Source organism: Ictidomys tridecemlineatus, chromosome 10 (genome assembly GCF_052094955.1).
Source record: "Ictidomys tridecemlineatus isolate mIctTri1 chromosome 10, mIctTri1.hap1, whole genome shotgun sequence".
In the NCBI taxonomy this organism is placed as follows: Eukaryota; Metazoa; Chordata; class Mammalia; order Rodentia; family Sciuridae; genus Ictidomys; species Ictidomys tridecemlineatus.
This window is the reverse complement of record NC_135486.1, coordinates 14,668,707-14,684,420: the sequence shown is the minus strand read 5'-3', so window position 1 is coordinate 14,684,420 and position 15,714 is coordinate 14,668,707. Positions and strand designations below refer to the sequence as shown.

General features: G+C 42.7%; 1 protein-coding gene across 7 annotated transcripts in view; it reads right to left on the bottom strand.

The window, feature by feature from the left end:
* Positions 1-15,714, bottom strand: part of Npl (N-acetylneuraminate pyruvate lyase) — a 35,318-nt gene that overhangs the window by 11,053 nt on the left and 8,551 nt on the right. For 5 of the 7 annotated variants that reach the window (XM_078022456.1, XM_078022458.1, XM_078022459.1 and 2 more), the window contains exons 3-10: positions 9,634-9,707; positions 7,949-8,036; positions 4,314-4,371; positions 3,494-3,569; positions 2,550-2,642; positions 2,231-2,311; positions 748-896; positions 584-630 (exon numbers count right to left, since the gene is read on the bottom strand). In XM_078022456.1, the coding sequence (XP_077878582.1) occupies positions 584-630; positions 748-896; positions 2,231-2,311; positions 2,550-2,642; positions 3,494-3,569; positions 4,314-4,371; positions 7,949-8,036; positions 9,634-9,707 (666 nt within the window). The remainder of the gene's footprint in view (positions 1-583; positions 631-747; positions 897-2,230; positions 2,312-2,549; positions 2,643-3,493; positions 3,570-4,313; positions 4,372-7,948; positions 8,037-9,633; positions 9,708-15,714) is intronic. The other 2 variants (XM_078022455.1, XM_078022457.1) reach the window with 2 other exon arrangements.

Here is a 15,714-nt window from a genome sequence, read left to right as displayed (position 1 = left end):
GGGGCATGCTGAAGTAAAGAAAGCCCACCTGGGGAGAGAGAACGAGAAGAGAAATAAAGAGGTGGAAAGGAGGCAGAGTGAGGGTCTTGGGAAGAATCCAGATGCAGGATGACTTGCCTTGGCTGTTGACAACTCTGTAGTTCCTGGTTCCTCTCTAGGGTCTGGTTTTTCCTCCTCATGGTTTTATGTAATCTCTCATTATTTTATAATAATTTTCCTTTTTTAAAAAAAAAATCTAAGGTAGTTTGAGTGGGTTTCTGTTATTTATAATTAAATTTCTGACACAGACAATGTAAGTACATCCTTGAGACACTGATCATCAGGGTCTGCAGCACTAAGGGCTGAACCCAGGAGCTCATGTGTCTCATCTCTAACTGCAATGGAAAGCTTCTACGTAAGGATGACCTAGTTTCTAACCAACTGCTGAGCCCTACTTAATTCCCTTTCCCTGAACAAACATGGGAACAAAAGATAACTTCTATTAGAAAGGATGTGTATGAAAGAAATAAAACTACTCCATTGATGAGTGCCTTCCTGTGGGACTTTAAATGTATAATGGCTGAGACAAATGAGTCATGCTTACCTGCCCACTGCTCCAGTTGCTCCCATTACCAGACCACTCAGCAGTTGCTAATGAAAAATAGACAAAGAGAATTCACTTTTAGGAAAAAGAGAAGAGAAACTCGAGTATATCAATCATTACCTGAACTGGAGGGAAACCGACTTGCTGTGTCAGGGGTGACTTACCTCATCCACCCCAAAGAGCAAAGAAAACTGTCGTTGGTGATTCTGATCAACACACTGGCCGAAGTCTAAGAGATCTGTGTCACTGAATTTCAGCCCTTGGAAGGTGGGGATCTTATCCTGAATCCCATCCAACAATTCCTCTGCACGAACTGCTCAAAACAATAAATACCTCCTTAATCTACACAGCCTCAGAAAATATCAAACAACATTTCCTAGAGATCTACATCAGCCCTGAGCTGCCACTGGCTGCGTCAGCTGGACTGGCTGTAGATGGCATAAAAGCTTGCCTCTGTCTAGTAGCTCCTAGGTACCTTTCAAATTATAATATTTAGCTTTCCATTCCTTGAGGGCAGTCAATGGATATTTGTGACACTGTCAATATTTGATTTCTGCTCCCAATTCCTGCAACAGAGCTCCTGAAACCTTTGTAGACAGAGGTGCTAGGAGGAGTTATTGTTCTTATATTCGGTTTTTGACCCTGGTTTCTTACATATAGCTGCTAAGATGTTTGGAATTTCCTGAGTGATAGGTGCATCTGACCATTTTTACATCCCTTAGAATTTTTTGGCTGATAGGAGCATTTTGTTTTAAGGAGTTGACTCCTGATGGGTTCTTAGACTCTGGATGCAGGTTGGTTGAAGACCATGTGATTAGAGGGTTGGGACTTTCGGTCCCATCCCTTAACCTCTGGGTAGGGGATGGGGTGGAAGGTTGAACTGAACACCAATGGTCAATAATGTAATCAAGCATGTCTACCTAATAAAGCCAAAAGACAAGGTTTAGACAGCTTCTGAGTAGCAGAACGTGTGGAGGTTCCTGGTGGATGGCACTCCCAGAGAGGACATGAACTTTTGCTTACCCTTCCCACATGCCTTATCCTATGCATCTCTTCATCTGTATCCTTTGTAAGTCCCTTTGTAGTAAGATAAGAATAGGTAAAGAGTTTCCTTGAGTTCTATGAGTTGCGCTAGCAAATTAATCACACATGAGGAGGGAGTTGTGAGAACCCCAACTTATTACTAGTTGATCAGAATCACAGGTCACAACCTGGGACCTGAGCCGGCATATAAAGTGGGGACAGTTATGGGATTGAGCCCGTGGGATCTGATGCTAACATGAGGCAGACAGTGTCAAAATATAATTAAACTACTAGATACCCAGTTAGTCTCCATTGGAGAACCTGCTGTTAGGTAGGGAGAAATCCATGACCCCACCCCCCTACCCCATTCCATGTTGGTGACCAGAGGTGACATGTTTGGTAGTATGTGATGAGTGTGAGAGGAAAGAATGGGAAAAACTGTTTATTTTCTCTGAATGTTTATAATGCATAGCCTTCCATTTTTCTTTTGTGGAATTTGGAAAAGGAGGGGCTTTAAAAACTAATCTCCTAACAAATTTCATCTAATTGAAAAAGTCTTCTCCCTGGAGAAGAACAGTAGAAATGAAAGAAAACTAGAAGAAAATTCAGAAAAGAATACAGTACCTTGGCTCTGGAGAGGCACTGAGAGTGCAGGAGGTAGAAGGTAGACGCAGTCCTGCCCTTGTGGGGCTTTTGGTCTTGGATCTTCTCATATGAGAAGAAAGAGGTGTTTTCTGTTAAGGGCTGAGAGGTCAGTCCTTCTTTCATGCCTAAGAACTGGCACCATGAGGTGGTGTGAATCATGGCAAAGGGCTGGGTATTAGAGGGACTCACTTTGGAGTAACTGAAGCTGCCTCATCAATGGTGCTATGGGTAGCGTGGGATGGAGTGGGGCTTTCTTGGGGTAAGGGTTGGAGGAAGCGTCAAGAGAACCAGTACTTACTCTTTACCCCCGTCAAGGCAGGAATGTGATAGTAATAGAATGGCAATGCAGGGGCAGATGCTGCCACCTCTTTTAGAAAATTAATCAGGACATCTGAAAGTACAGGAGGAAAAGTCATGGCGTGAACAAATGGAAAATAGTGGCTTTCCCTGGCCAAAAAAAAGAAAAGAAAAAGAAAAAAAAAAAATCATCGGATGGACACAACCATCCTTCACAGAAGCTGAGCAGTCCTGATCACACCTAGCTTTTCTGACATTGCTACTGCAGTATCTTAACACCTCAATCCATTCAAAGTTTTATTTCCCTCTTTGAAGAAAGGCTCAAATAAGATGATTATTTTCTTCCTATACATATTCAACAACAATTAAAAAATTGGGGCTGGAGGTGTAGCTCAGCAACAGAGTGCATACCTAGCATGGGATTGATTCCCAGAGCATGAGTGTGTCTACATGTGCGCGCACGCGCACACACGGAGCAAAATATTAGTGCAAACTTACCCATGCTTAAGAGACTGAAAAGACAAATTCTAGTAAAAATCAAAATGCCCATCACTAGAATGCTTCTCTCTTGAGAAAAACAGTCCCATACATTGCCCTGGGTTTGACACCCTAGGCTACTGTCTAAGGCAGAAGTGGGAAAAAAAAAAAAAAAAGAAAAAAAAAAAGAAAAAATAAGGCAGAAGTGGACACCTGACCCAAACATAGGCACGTACCAACTGAGGCTCAGTAGACAACTCAATCAGATTACTTGGTGAAACAACTGAAGTACTTTAATACAATCTCTGCTGTGGATCTAGGGGTAGAAAATATTCCAGAGAACCACTGTACCACTGCCATCTCCAGTCTGAGATGAGTTTAAACTTCATGAGTTTAAACACAGTCTTTCTGAATGGAAGCAAGGAGTAGATAGCGCAGGGCACTGCGCATTCAGAGCCATCTACTTACCCTTGTTCCACGGCTTGAGAAAGAAAGGTGCAATGACAGCAATGCCATCAGCTCCAATTTCTGCTGCATGCTGGGCCTTTGTAATGAGAGAAGATCATACTAGTGACCATCAGTGATTTATCACAGTCACCTACAGCTTAGATATTAGAGTTCAGCAACAAATTCTTCAAATTTGCCAACTAATGCACCAGTAGAGAGTGGAAACAATGATTGAATATAATGAAAATGTTATTGCTAGGAAAATCCTAGGATGCAAACTAGAGATGCCAGGTAGAGGTAAGCTGGGTATTTAATCTTACAAATATTTGGATTTTTTCAGTACAAAACACCTTGCTGAGGAGACATGAGTAGTTTATTATAACTGTTAACAGAGAAATTTCAGTATGTAATCTCTACTGTTCAGCCTACTGTATCATATTATCTTTCCCATCTAATGGCATGGCAGTCAAGTTTAATATTTATATTGCAAATTGAGAGTACAGTGGAGAAAGTTAAAAGAAAAAGATTATACACACCACAAAAGATACATTGCACTAAGCTTCTAATGCTTCATCAAATTTCTCTTACTGGGCCTTTGTGATATTTTTAATCTATCTCAAGTAGAGTACCTAAACCCTCCATATTGTAAGAGAGCTGTGTATGGTCACTTTATACTGCACAGAGCCTGCTTCTCAATGGTGGCTTCCTAAGGTGCCACACCTATCTCCTCCAGCACAGCATCCACTACGTACCATATACCACATATAGTACTGCAAGTAATTTCATCATAAAAACAGAGGTCCCTTGAGTGGTCTCTCCAGAGTGGAACAGCATTACATACCAGTTCTTGGGACTCCTTCAAGCTCAGTGCCCCCACGTGAATCACCACCTGATCCAGCCTGCAAGGAAGCAAACATTGATGAGTTACTTGAAGTTTAGAACACAGAGGGCTCCACCAATCTGGTTTGTGCTAGTTTTAGCAGTTAGTTAATGCCTTACTAGTCTCAATAGCAAGACTATTAAAATTCTACAGTGATCTAGCGCTTAATCACTGAGCCACATCCTCTTTTTTTTTTTTTTTTTTTTTTTAAAGAGACAGAGAGAGAGAATTTTAATATTTACATTTTAGTTTTCGGCAGACACAACATCTTTGTTTGTATGTGGTGCTGAGGATCGAACCCGGGCCACACACATGCCAGGCAATCGCGCTACCTCTTGAGCCACATCCCCAGCCCCTGATCTTTTTTTAAATAAAAAATATTTAATACAAAAATCATAATAAAATTAAAAAGTATTAACTGCATTACAAAGTGAAAGCATTAAAAGGTTACAGAGCTTTTAACTTAGTATTTATAAAAATGAGGCAAGAATGTATCTCTTTTTGTCCTCAGTAAATAAGCTGGCCACTAAAATTATTTTAAATTGTCCCTTTCTTCCCATTTTATGAAAGCTCATTAGATATTGCTATTGATTCTATCTAATCAGAAGCACCTGGCAATGTTTAAGTTTTCTGTATACTGGCAGTTTTAAGCTACCTATTAAGTGTATTTAAAAAGAGAATTTTTGTACATCAAGACCAGCGATAGCAAAGCAGTTCTCTCAGGATAGAAAGGCCATCTAAACTAACTCACACTTCACTCAAGACACCTGGAAACAGAATGCTTTCCTAGTCAAGAGCTTCACAGCAAGGAAAGAATAGAAACATCCAGAAAAGGGCCTGTGGTAAACAATACAGGCTCTGCTAGGTAGGCACAAAGAACTCGTGATCAGCATCCAGGACACCCCAGAGCTTAGTCTACCAAAAGCCTAACAGCTTCTAATAGCTTCTTCAAGGTGTTATAGTTTACATCTGGAATGTCCCCAAAGTCTCACATGATAGAGGCTTGGTGCCCAATGCAACATGTTCAGAGGTGAGGCTTTTGGGAAGTGACTGGGTCATGAGGGCTCTGAGCTCATCAATGGATTAGTCTACTGATGGGTTCATTGGGATGCTTGGCAGAGGTAAAATATGGGACCCCTGGGATGTGGTGGAATCTGTAGGAGGTGGGGCCTCCTACAGGAAGTAGGTCACATATTTTGTCCCTGACCCCTTGATTTCTCAAGGTCTCCTGCCTGTGATGAGGTGAGTGGATTTGCTCCACTGTATGCTTCTGGCCAAAATGCCCTATCTCACCATGGGCCCAGAAGCAATGAAGCCAGGTGACAATGGACTGAAATTGCTAAAACTCTGAGCCAAAATAGATCTTTTGTCCCTTAAGTTGATATTTCTCAGGTATGTGGTCATAGTGACAGAAAGCTGACTAACACACAAGGCAACAATAGATTTTAAAGTTGTTCCTCTATACTTGTTTTTTTTTTTTTTTTTCAATGCTGGGGATTGAACCCAGGACTTTGTGCATATGAGGGATGCACTCTACCAACTGAGTTATATTCTCAGCCCCTGTTCCCCTACACGTGATCCTTTTAACAAACCACAAGTAGAAAAGGTTGGTGTGTAGGCTCATTTTATAGATAAGAAAAACAGAATTAAAAAGTTCCAGACTAGGGGGCTAGGGGCATACCTCAGAGGTAGAATACTTGCCTAGCATGTGCAAAGCCTGGGTTCAGGACCACATAAAACAATAAATAAAGAAAAAAAATTAATTAATTTTAAGACTGAGATTCCGAGTTGGTGGGATAATTTTACTGCATCTCTATCCGACAAGAGGCACTTAATAGCACTTAGCTATAGACTAACGAGCTCTGTTCAGAGAGTCTATGATTTTACTGAACCAAGTGCTGAGGAGTCCAAGAAATGTTTCATTTCCCCTTTAAAACATTTTCTATTGGTTTTAAAGGGGAAAAGAACAAAAGAGAGACTTTTGATTGGTATTAAAAGTGGAAAAAATGAGGCCAACTACAGGGAAAAAGAACCATGCTCCCAAAGGAAAAGGGAAGGCTGACCTCAATCTCAGTGCTGAGAGACAGGGAGCTAATCCCCATCCCCCCTTGGCACAAAAGGAAGCCTCAACTTCAAACTGCCACCTTACTAGACAACAGCTCTGACCTCTCTGCTTCCTCTCTGCCAAAGAACATTCCCCAAGAACGAAAGAGGAATCTCATGCAAAGATACTGTAGTTAAAACCATTCAGGGTGATATGCCAACATCCAGAAATAGTAACTCTGAACTAAGAGGATAAAAGCGACAGTAAGGGGGAGGAAGGGGAAGTGTCTATTGACATCAGTTACCACTGTAAGGCCTTAAGAATACAGCCCTGGACCTGGTGTGGGGGTGCAGGCCTGTAACCCAGAAACTCGGGAGGCTGAGGTAGGAGGACCATAAGTTTGAGGTGGCCTCAGCAACTTGGTGAGATCCTGTCTCAAAATTAAAAAATAAGAAGGGCCATGGATGCAGCTCTGTGGTGAGTAGAGCTCTCAAATACTATAAAAATTGGGAAAATAGTAAAGACAGGAGTCTGAGGAATTTAAAAAAATGTCCAGGGAATAAAATTTAAGGGTTAGCCAAGCAGTGAAATTTTGAGAATTAATAACTGATTAATCAATACTTGAGGACTTATTTTGATCAAGCATAGCCCCATATTTGACAGTGTCATAAGGAAGATGATAGGTAAAATATTGACATATTTTTGTTTGGAGATAAAGATGAAGAGGTTCTTCCAAGATCATAACTAGGAATTAGTCTAACGAGAAATGAATTCACTGTAAAAAGCTGTTTCTTATCATTTAAGCCTCAGAATTTGACCAGAAGAGATGTTTGCTTTGAGATCCCAATATTCATCTTTGGGGGTACTCCATGTGACCCTGGGGGAACAGCAACAGTGAGACTGGTCTTCTGTGGGCAGGATTAGCAAAGCTTGGCTGTGAATTCCATCACTGAATCCTCTGGTGATCCTTAGCTTGCTGAATCCTGGGGCCTTGCTGGGAAGTGACATGGTCAGGTTTGCATTTCAAAAGAATAGTAAGACTTCAAAGTGGAGGAAGGAAGGCTGACAGGCTGTTCTGCCCTCATTAGTAGTCCCCCCCCCACTTTTTTGCAGTGCTGGGGATTGAACCCAGGGCCTCACACTTGCTAGGTAAGTTCTCTACCACTGAGCCGCATCCCCAGCCCTCACCAGCAGGAGGCTCCCTCCCTGAGACATGAACTGTTCAGTACCAGAGCTGGGCAGCCAGCTGTCAGTCACCACCCTCTAATCCACTTACCCCTTCATCCCAAGGACAGGTAGCCCTGAGGGGACAAGGACAAGAGGCCATTTTCCAATAGTTTGCCAAGCAGTCTGGCAAGAAAGGAATGCAGTCTCCACAAGAAAGGAAGGGCTCGCCTCACTGAGGTGCAGGATGTCCTGGGCCCCTGCTCAGCTGACCTCCAGCTGGCTTCTGATCTCTGATGGGTGGTGGGGAGGCAGTGTCCCTGGGGAGGGCCTCAGCCAGCACAGGTCTGGCTGGCATACTATGTTTTATCTCCACAGAGCCACTTACTTGTTCCTCCCTTGTGTCACCCACTCCTCTGCGACCTGGCGACGTTCAGAGACACTCAGGGACAGGCCTTCTCCAGTAGTGCCATTCACTGTTCCAAACAAAGAGTCACTCAGTGGGACCAACTCCTGCCTTCTGCTCCTCCACCCCCAAGGACAGAAGTGCAGGGTCACAGATCCCTGCCCAAGGGGGAGGGACACTGAACTATCAGAGGATGGAGGGGGAAGATGCCATGTGCCAGCTTCCACTTCAGGCTCCAGGTTTTTCTGCCCTTCACTTTATCCAAGCAGTGGGAAGATTAATTGAGACTTGCAATTACATGTCTGTCCTTGTTATCAGGGACAGATGGCAAATATTTTAAGTAGAGGAGATAACTACCCACATTTAGGCCAATCTCCAAACACATCACCCAGTTCTCTCTCTGGGCTTGCAGGGCAGGAAAATCAACTCTATCCAGTATTGGCAGGTCATGGGCGGGGAGCCTATGTGGGTGCATTTGCATGCTGCAGATGCGAAGGGACCTGTTCCCAGTCTGACAGTGAGCACAAGGGGTGGCACTAACTTTTGTACCAAAGAACTCAATATTCCCTTATTCTCACAGTCCAACAATGCTGACATTCTTTTCAATTACAGTAGAAAATATGAGGTCAGAAACATGAAATAATTTAAACTTGAACCCAGAGCCGTGTGATTCTGGAACTCATCCTCCTTCCTCTTCCCCTTCCATACAATCATGTCTCAATGATCAGAGGAACAGCCAATGCAGCAGTGTGCGAGACAGAGGCCTCATGTGTAGGGCAGCACTTTGGATCTTGACCTCCAAGCCCTGAGCACTGGGCTGGAATAGGGCAGGCCAGACAGGTGAGGGAGGAGACAATGTTTTTATCCCTCTCTTGGGGGCTTGAGGTACTTCAAGTGTGCTCCCGTCCTAGGGATGCTCCTACTCCATTCCTACGTCCAGGGCAATCTGGGGCCCTCTGAGTAAGAGGGTAACTTGGAGCTGCAGGGGGACACTAAGTGGTTCTGTAATCAGGTCTTGGTTTTGACATGTGGCCTGGCTCAGTTTTACTCACAAATTTTAACCTGAGGTGCCTCCAGGGCCCAAGTATAGTATACTCAGAATGAAACCTAGTCACGGGTCAGACAGCCTAGAACACCATACGAGAGGTAGCTCAAACACAGTTCTTAGGCTTACAGGGTCTGACTTTTTTTTTTTTTTAAACCTTCACTCTGAAAGAAATGGGGATAAACACTCTTCCTGTTGAATCTTTTGTGTGCTGTGGCTTCCAATCTTTCTTCCATTTGTAATTTGAAAGCTCAGGTGCAGACGGACCAAAGCCCACTCTTAAGAGAGCTAAGAGGGTTTTAGTTGTGACTTAAGAGGGCTTAGCTGCTATTCTCCCACATCTTAGTTGAATAACTTCATCGAAAGAGTATAATGGAGCCACAGATTTTCATCTTTCAATGGGAGTGAGAGCAACACCCTATCACTTGGCACCACCAAATGAGATCATTGGTTGAGGGGTCCTACAGGTCTAAGGGGAGACTATAAATTCACAGCTTTGGGTTAGCTTAGTCAGGCTCCACCAGAACTCAGTGGCTCCTCATTGTGTTGTGTCATGGGTCAGTAATGAGGTGAGATCTACCTCCTGATGACTGAGCTCGAGAGAGATCTCAAGGTGACTTACCAAAAATGTTCTTCACTCCTTGTTCTCTCACCAGATAATCCACATACTGACCAATTACTGAAAAGTTGATTTCTCTAAAAGATATGGGAATAAATAGAAAGAATGCTTAGTCCTTTTAGATGGTTATTCGACCCATTCCCAGGTCTATGAAGTACTCTCTTTTATTGACCAGTTTGTAAAATTCTCAGTCTGTTCTGAATAATGGCTGGGATTTTTTTTTTGTTCTCATTTTTCTGAATTTGGCAATTTCTCCATCCAGCTAAATGTGTCTCATTTACAAGTGCAAAATGCTATTAGGTGGTACATGCCTATAATCTCCAGGACTAAGACAGGAGGATTGCAAATTCGAGGGCAGCGTGGGAGACTTACTGAAACTCTGTCTCAAAAATGACAATAAAAAGCCTGAGGTTGTGGCTCAGTGATAGAGCACCTACCTAGCACTTGTGAGGCACTGGGTTTGATCCTCAGCACCACGTAAAAAATAAAGGTATTGTGTCCATCTATAACTAAAACAATATTTTTTAAAAAATGACAATAAAATGGCTGGGGATATAGCTCAATGGTAGAGAGCTTGCCCAGCATGACCAAGACTCTGGGTTCTGTCCCTAGTCATGCAAAAAAATAAAACAACAAAAACACAAACAAAATTCCCCAACACTATTGATTATAAATAGAACTTTACTTTTTTTTTTTTTTTTTTTTTTTTTGGTGCTAGGGATTGAACTAGGAGGCACTTTATCACTGAGCCATATCCGCAGCTCTGTTTTGAATTTTATTTAGAGACAGGGTCTCACTGAGTTGCTTAGTGCCTTGCTTTTTGCTGAGGTTGGCTTTGAGATCCTCCTGTCTCAGCCTTCCTAGCTGCTGAGATCTACCTTCTAAGGACTGAGCTAGAGAGAGATCTCAAGGCGACTTAGTCTGCTATGACTAAGTCAAAAATTAAATGTATGGGATGACAGTGTGTGCACCCGGCGAGGCTTTACATTTAAACTTTATCACAAATAATATTTAAAAAACAGTTTACCTAATCCTCACTTGTCCTCTTTTGGGAAGAGTGATGATTTGGCATATAGTGTTATAAGAACCTTTTCTACCTGGTGAAAAATTCCTTGGGCTTGTAAGATAGAGAATTCAATCTGAGAATTTAAGAATTTTAGCACTTAATACCTGTGAAAATCAATGAAGGCTTAAACCAGTCTTCATTTGTTTTACTACTTCTTTTTTTTAATGGTTCTGGGGATTGAACCAAGAGTCTTGAGCATGTGAGGCAAACGTTCTACCAACTGAACAATATCCCTAGCCCTGCATTTGTTTTAAATGAAAGAGGACCAACAGTTGGAAAGGAGCTTTGCTTCACTTTGCCTCTCAAAGGGTAGTCCAGGGAAGAGTCTGGTGGAGTTGATCGGAATGCAGAATCCCAGCCACATACACGGTCCTACCCAGCCACAATCACAAGATACCTGGACAATGTGCCTGCACTGTGTAGTCTGTGGCAAAATGACCTTGGAAGGATCCAATGCTTAAGGTGATGAGGGTATTTTTTAAAATAAATACTGTGAGCTGATTGTGCCACTGAAACTTTTTTTTCTTCATAAAAATCACACTGATTTTAAAACCTACACACAGACTCACAAACAAGTTGTATTAAGTGTCTGACCCTAGTCAAAGGACAGGTGGGGTGATGGACAGAAATTCAAAGGAAAACTATGGCAGGTGTGGGTTAATGTTGTGTTGCTAAAAAAAAGTACTAGCTGGCTGCCATTTGTACTTCTGTTAGGAGGGCCAGAGAATTCTAATTTAATTTTAGTCTTGTTAACATTCTTTTCATCTTTGCTTACTGTATTCCTTAAGAACAATAACAAAAAATCCGAAGCACCCAGGAATTGGACGTCAACGGAAAAGGAAACAGGAAGGAGACTGAAGAGAAAATACCTGACTGTGAGATTAAAGGGAAAGATAGGAAAACAAAGAATGCAGAGGCAATTACTGCCCACAGGAGCCCAAAGGAGAGCCTGTTCACTCAGGAAAGGGGGTGCTTCAGTGCAGTCACAAGGTCACAGGTATTGGCCTATATCCCTGTACGCCCCTGTCACTGCTCCTACCTGCCCTAGTCTGTGCCTGGTACAAGGTGGTGTTCAACCAAGGCTGGGCATTGGAGTGGCCACATGGACATTTACACTTGCATTATGCTTTCAGATTTCACTATCACACGTTAACTGAGTAAAGGAGATAGTGTATACCATTAATAAAATAGAGAAGAAAAAACAGCTATGACTAAGTCAAAAATTAAATGTATGGGAGTTCAGAAAAGGGCTGATAAACCCCAAGGAGAGAGGCTGGGAAGGAACTGGATCTGGAAAAGTAATGAGGACAAAACCTGATGACAAAACCTTCCCTCTAACAAGGGATTGAACCCAGCAGAGCAATACCACTCATTTACACTTTTATTTTTTATTTTGAGACAGAGTCTTATAGGTTGCTTACAGCCTTGCTAAGTTGCTAAAGCTGGCTTTGAATCTTCAATCTTCCTGCCTCAGCCTCCCAAAGCCACTGGGATTACAGGTGTACAACCATGCCTGGCATCCAGCCTTTTTTATTGAGACAGAATCAAACCAAGTTTCTCAGGGCCTTGCCTAGTTGCTGAGCCTGGCCTTGAATTTGTGATCCTCCAGCCTCAGCCTCCAGAATGGCTGGGATTTATAGCCATGCACCACAGCATCTGGCTTCCTTGAACATTCTTGAAAGCTGCTCTCTGTCCGACCCTACACTGATGTCTTCCTCTTTCTATACCCTCAGGCAGACCTAGGCCAGCATGTGAAACTCAAAGTCTCTTTCCTCAGTGAACTTCATACTGTCTTATGGCCTGAGTGGATCAGTCTTCCCTATATATTCAACCAGCCTCAGTCCATCCGGCCTTGCTGGGGGACAGGCTCCATCACTGGACAATTTCCCTCAGGCTAGGGATGCTAATCTATGATGCATCATCCATTCCTTTGAGAAAACAGAAAGCACAGCTTGTTTCTTATAAAATGCACCTAACCTACCAGAATGGGATCAATATTAAAATTTTGGGGGCACTGGAAGAATTGCCCAGAAAATATTCTTGGACCCATGACCTTTTGGAACTACCAAATATCCTTAGAGAGACCACAGGTTGAAAAGGAGTGGCCTCTAGATGTGCTCTACGACTTTCACAATGTTAAAATTTCTCTGCACATTAAAAAAACAACAACAAAAGACTACCTGTAAAGCCAGGGTGTCCAGTGATGCCAGGCTGTATTTCCACATAGATGGGAAGAGCAGTCGGGGGCCAACAGAGGCCTGCATGCTCCCTAGGCCACCTCGGGCCTTTCAGATCCCTGCCTGACTCAGCAGCCGCAGCCCTTGGCAGAGACTCAGCAGTTCCAGTCACAAGAGGACCCAGTGAAATCATCCCGAGACATTTTCATATTTGTCACAGAGGTGCCCCAAATGGCAGGTAATCCTTCTCTTTTGGGACATTGTCTCTTCCCTGTTTTCTCTCCCTATACTACTTCATTGTGGTAGCCAAGCCTAATTTCCATGGCCGAAGGCATGGTCAGTTGCCAAATATCAGGAAGTCATTAGAGAGAGTGGAAACGAGACTGGATCATTCTTTCTAACCTCTAGGCATGTGGGGCTAGGTGCTCATAGAAGTGAGGTGACATACTTCTGTGCACATGAGAAGGTTGTGATGCCTCTTCTCATCCTGGGCACCCAAGAACACACCTAATTACTGCCCACGTGGGGGATGGTGGCCCAGACCTAAATTCCATGCTTGCGTTTGCCATTCTTTTTTATTTGGGGGTGGGTAGTGGTACCAGGGATTGAACCTAGGGGGCACTTAACCACTGAGCCACCTACTCATGCCTTTTAAAAAATATTTAGAGACAGAGTCTCACTAAATTGCTTAAGGCCTTGTCAAATTGCTGAAGCTGGCTTTGAACTCCAAGATCCTCCTGCCTCAGCCTCCTGAGACACTGGGATTACAGGAGTGCACACTGTGCCTGGTGACACTCTTAACCCCAAGCTACTTTCAATTCCCTTGGGTGCAGATTTGTTGCTTTGCATCTATAATTGATTGACTAATTTTGATACTGGGGATTGAACACAGTGGTGCTTTACCACTGAGCTACATCCCCAGCTTTTCTTTTAATATTTTGGGATAGGGTCTTGCTAAGTTGCCGAGTCTGGGTTTGAACCTGTGATCCTCCCACCTCAGCCTCCAGAGTTACTGGGATTATAGATGTGCACCATCGTGCTTGACTCCATAATTTTATATACATAAATTTTTAAAACATATTTTAATTGTTAATGGTTCTTTATTTATTTATATGTGATGATGAGGACTTAAACCAGTGCTTGACCACTGAGTTACACCACAGCCCTCCATGACATTTTTTTTTAAAAGCGAGAGTATGAGAGAGAGAGAGAGAGAGAGAGAGAGAGAGAGAGAGAGAGAGAGAGAGAGAGAATTTTTTTTTAACATTTATTTGTTTTTAGCGGGCACAACATCTTTGTATGTGGTGCTGAGGATCGAACTTGGGCCGCACGCATGCCAGGCGAGCACGCTACCACTTGAGCCACATCCCCAGCCCCATCCATGACATTTTTTTAAAAAATTTCTTTTTAGTTGTAGATGGACACAAGATCCTTATTTTATCTTTTTTTTTTTTTTTTTTTTTTTTTTTAAAATGTGATTCTGAGGATAGAACCCAGTGCCTCAGGCATGCGAAGGGAACACTCCACCACCGAGCCACAACTCTGGCCCTCATGATATTTTTAAAAAATAAAAGTGCTTAACTTCTCACCCCCAGTACAGAGGCTACATAGATTATTTTAAAAAGCACCTGCAATCAGCCAGGTGTGGTAGCCCATGCCTATAATCCCAGAAGCCCAGGAGGCTGAGGCAGGAGGATCTTGAGTTCAAAGCCAATTTCAGCAAAAAGCGAGGCACTAAGCAACTCAGTGCGGCCCTGTCTCTAAATAGGGCTGGGGATGTGGCTCAGTGGCCAAGTACCCTTGAGTACTGCTGAGTTCAATCTCCAATACCCGCTACCCCCCATAAAATAAAGCATATACAATCAAAAAGGAATAAAGAAACCCTACTTGGTATCTCCCTGGAGATGATTCCTCTTATAGTTTGACATTTTTATATTCACAAATACACAGCATATTATTTTCTTATATAAGTATAACCTTATTATAAATCATTTTATAATATTTTTCACTTAGCATTCTAAATGGAGCATTCCTCCCACATTTTTAGAGATTCTCTTGCTATCTTGACTAAATGACATTACATTTTCTGGATGAACATAATTTATTTAATCTTCTATTCTTAGACGTTGAGTTTATCCAAACTATATATGAGAGGAAAGAACTTCTTATCAAATTACTTTTGCCACAAACTGAGGCCCAAAATGGCTGAGTATGAAACTGCATGTAGATGCTACCGTTTTTCTCTCAGGGCCTAAGGATAAGACAATTTTTCTAACATGGTTATTCAGAGTGAAATCCCTATTGGTGTTTGTTTCCTCTCTGGTGTATGACACACTGTGAAAGATGGTCCTGGACAAGACAGAGTCAACAGAACTGGTATGATGAGGTATGGACATGAAAAAAACAGATTTTCCATTTTATTTTGCTTTTCTGCATAACTCTCAACATTCAAGAGCAGAGAGAGGTTACATGAGCCCTTGGCAAAATAACAATATGGCTGCTTCAGAACTTCCTGGGCAGAGAAGCATGCAGGGACCAAACTGTTCTACCCTGCAGGAAGTGGGAAATGTTCTGCTCCGGCTGGCTGGTGATCGGGACTCCCAAACACAGTCAAAGAGACAATAATCAATGTGACTCTGACCCCAGCAGGCCAGGCCTTTCCGACAGGGCTAACAGGTTTGTTTTAGGAGAGGGTGTTAGATTCCCATGGTGTTGCCAAGGGCATGGAAGAAAGAAACACGACTTTTTTGGGGATATTTTTGCCAATCTGAAATGGACTTTTTGTTCTAGTGACTGTGAACTTGCCCAAAGGAAAAGGTGACTTCTTGAAGCAACTAAGGA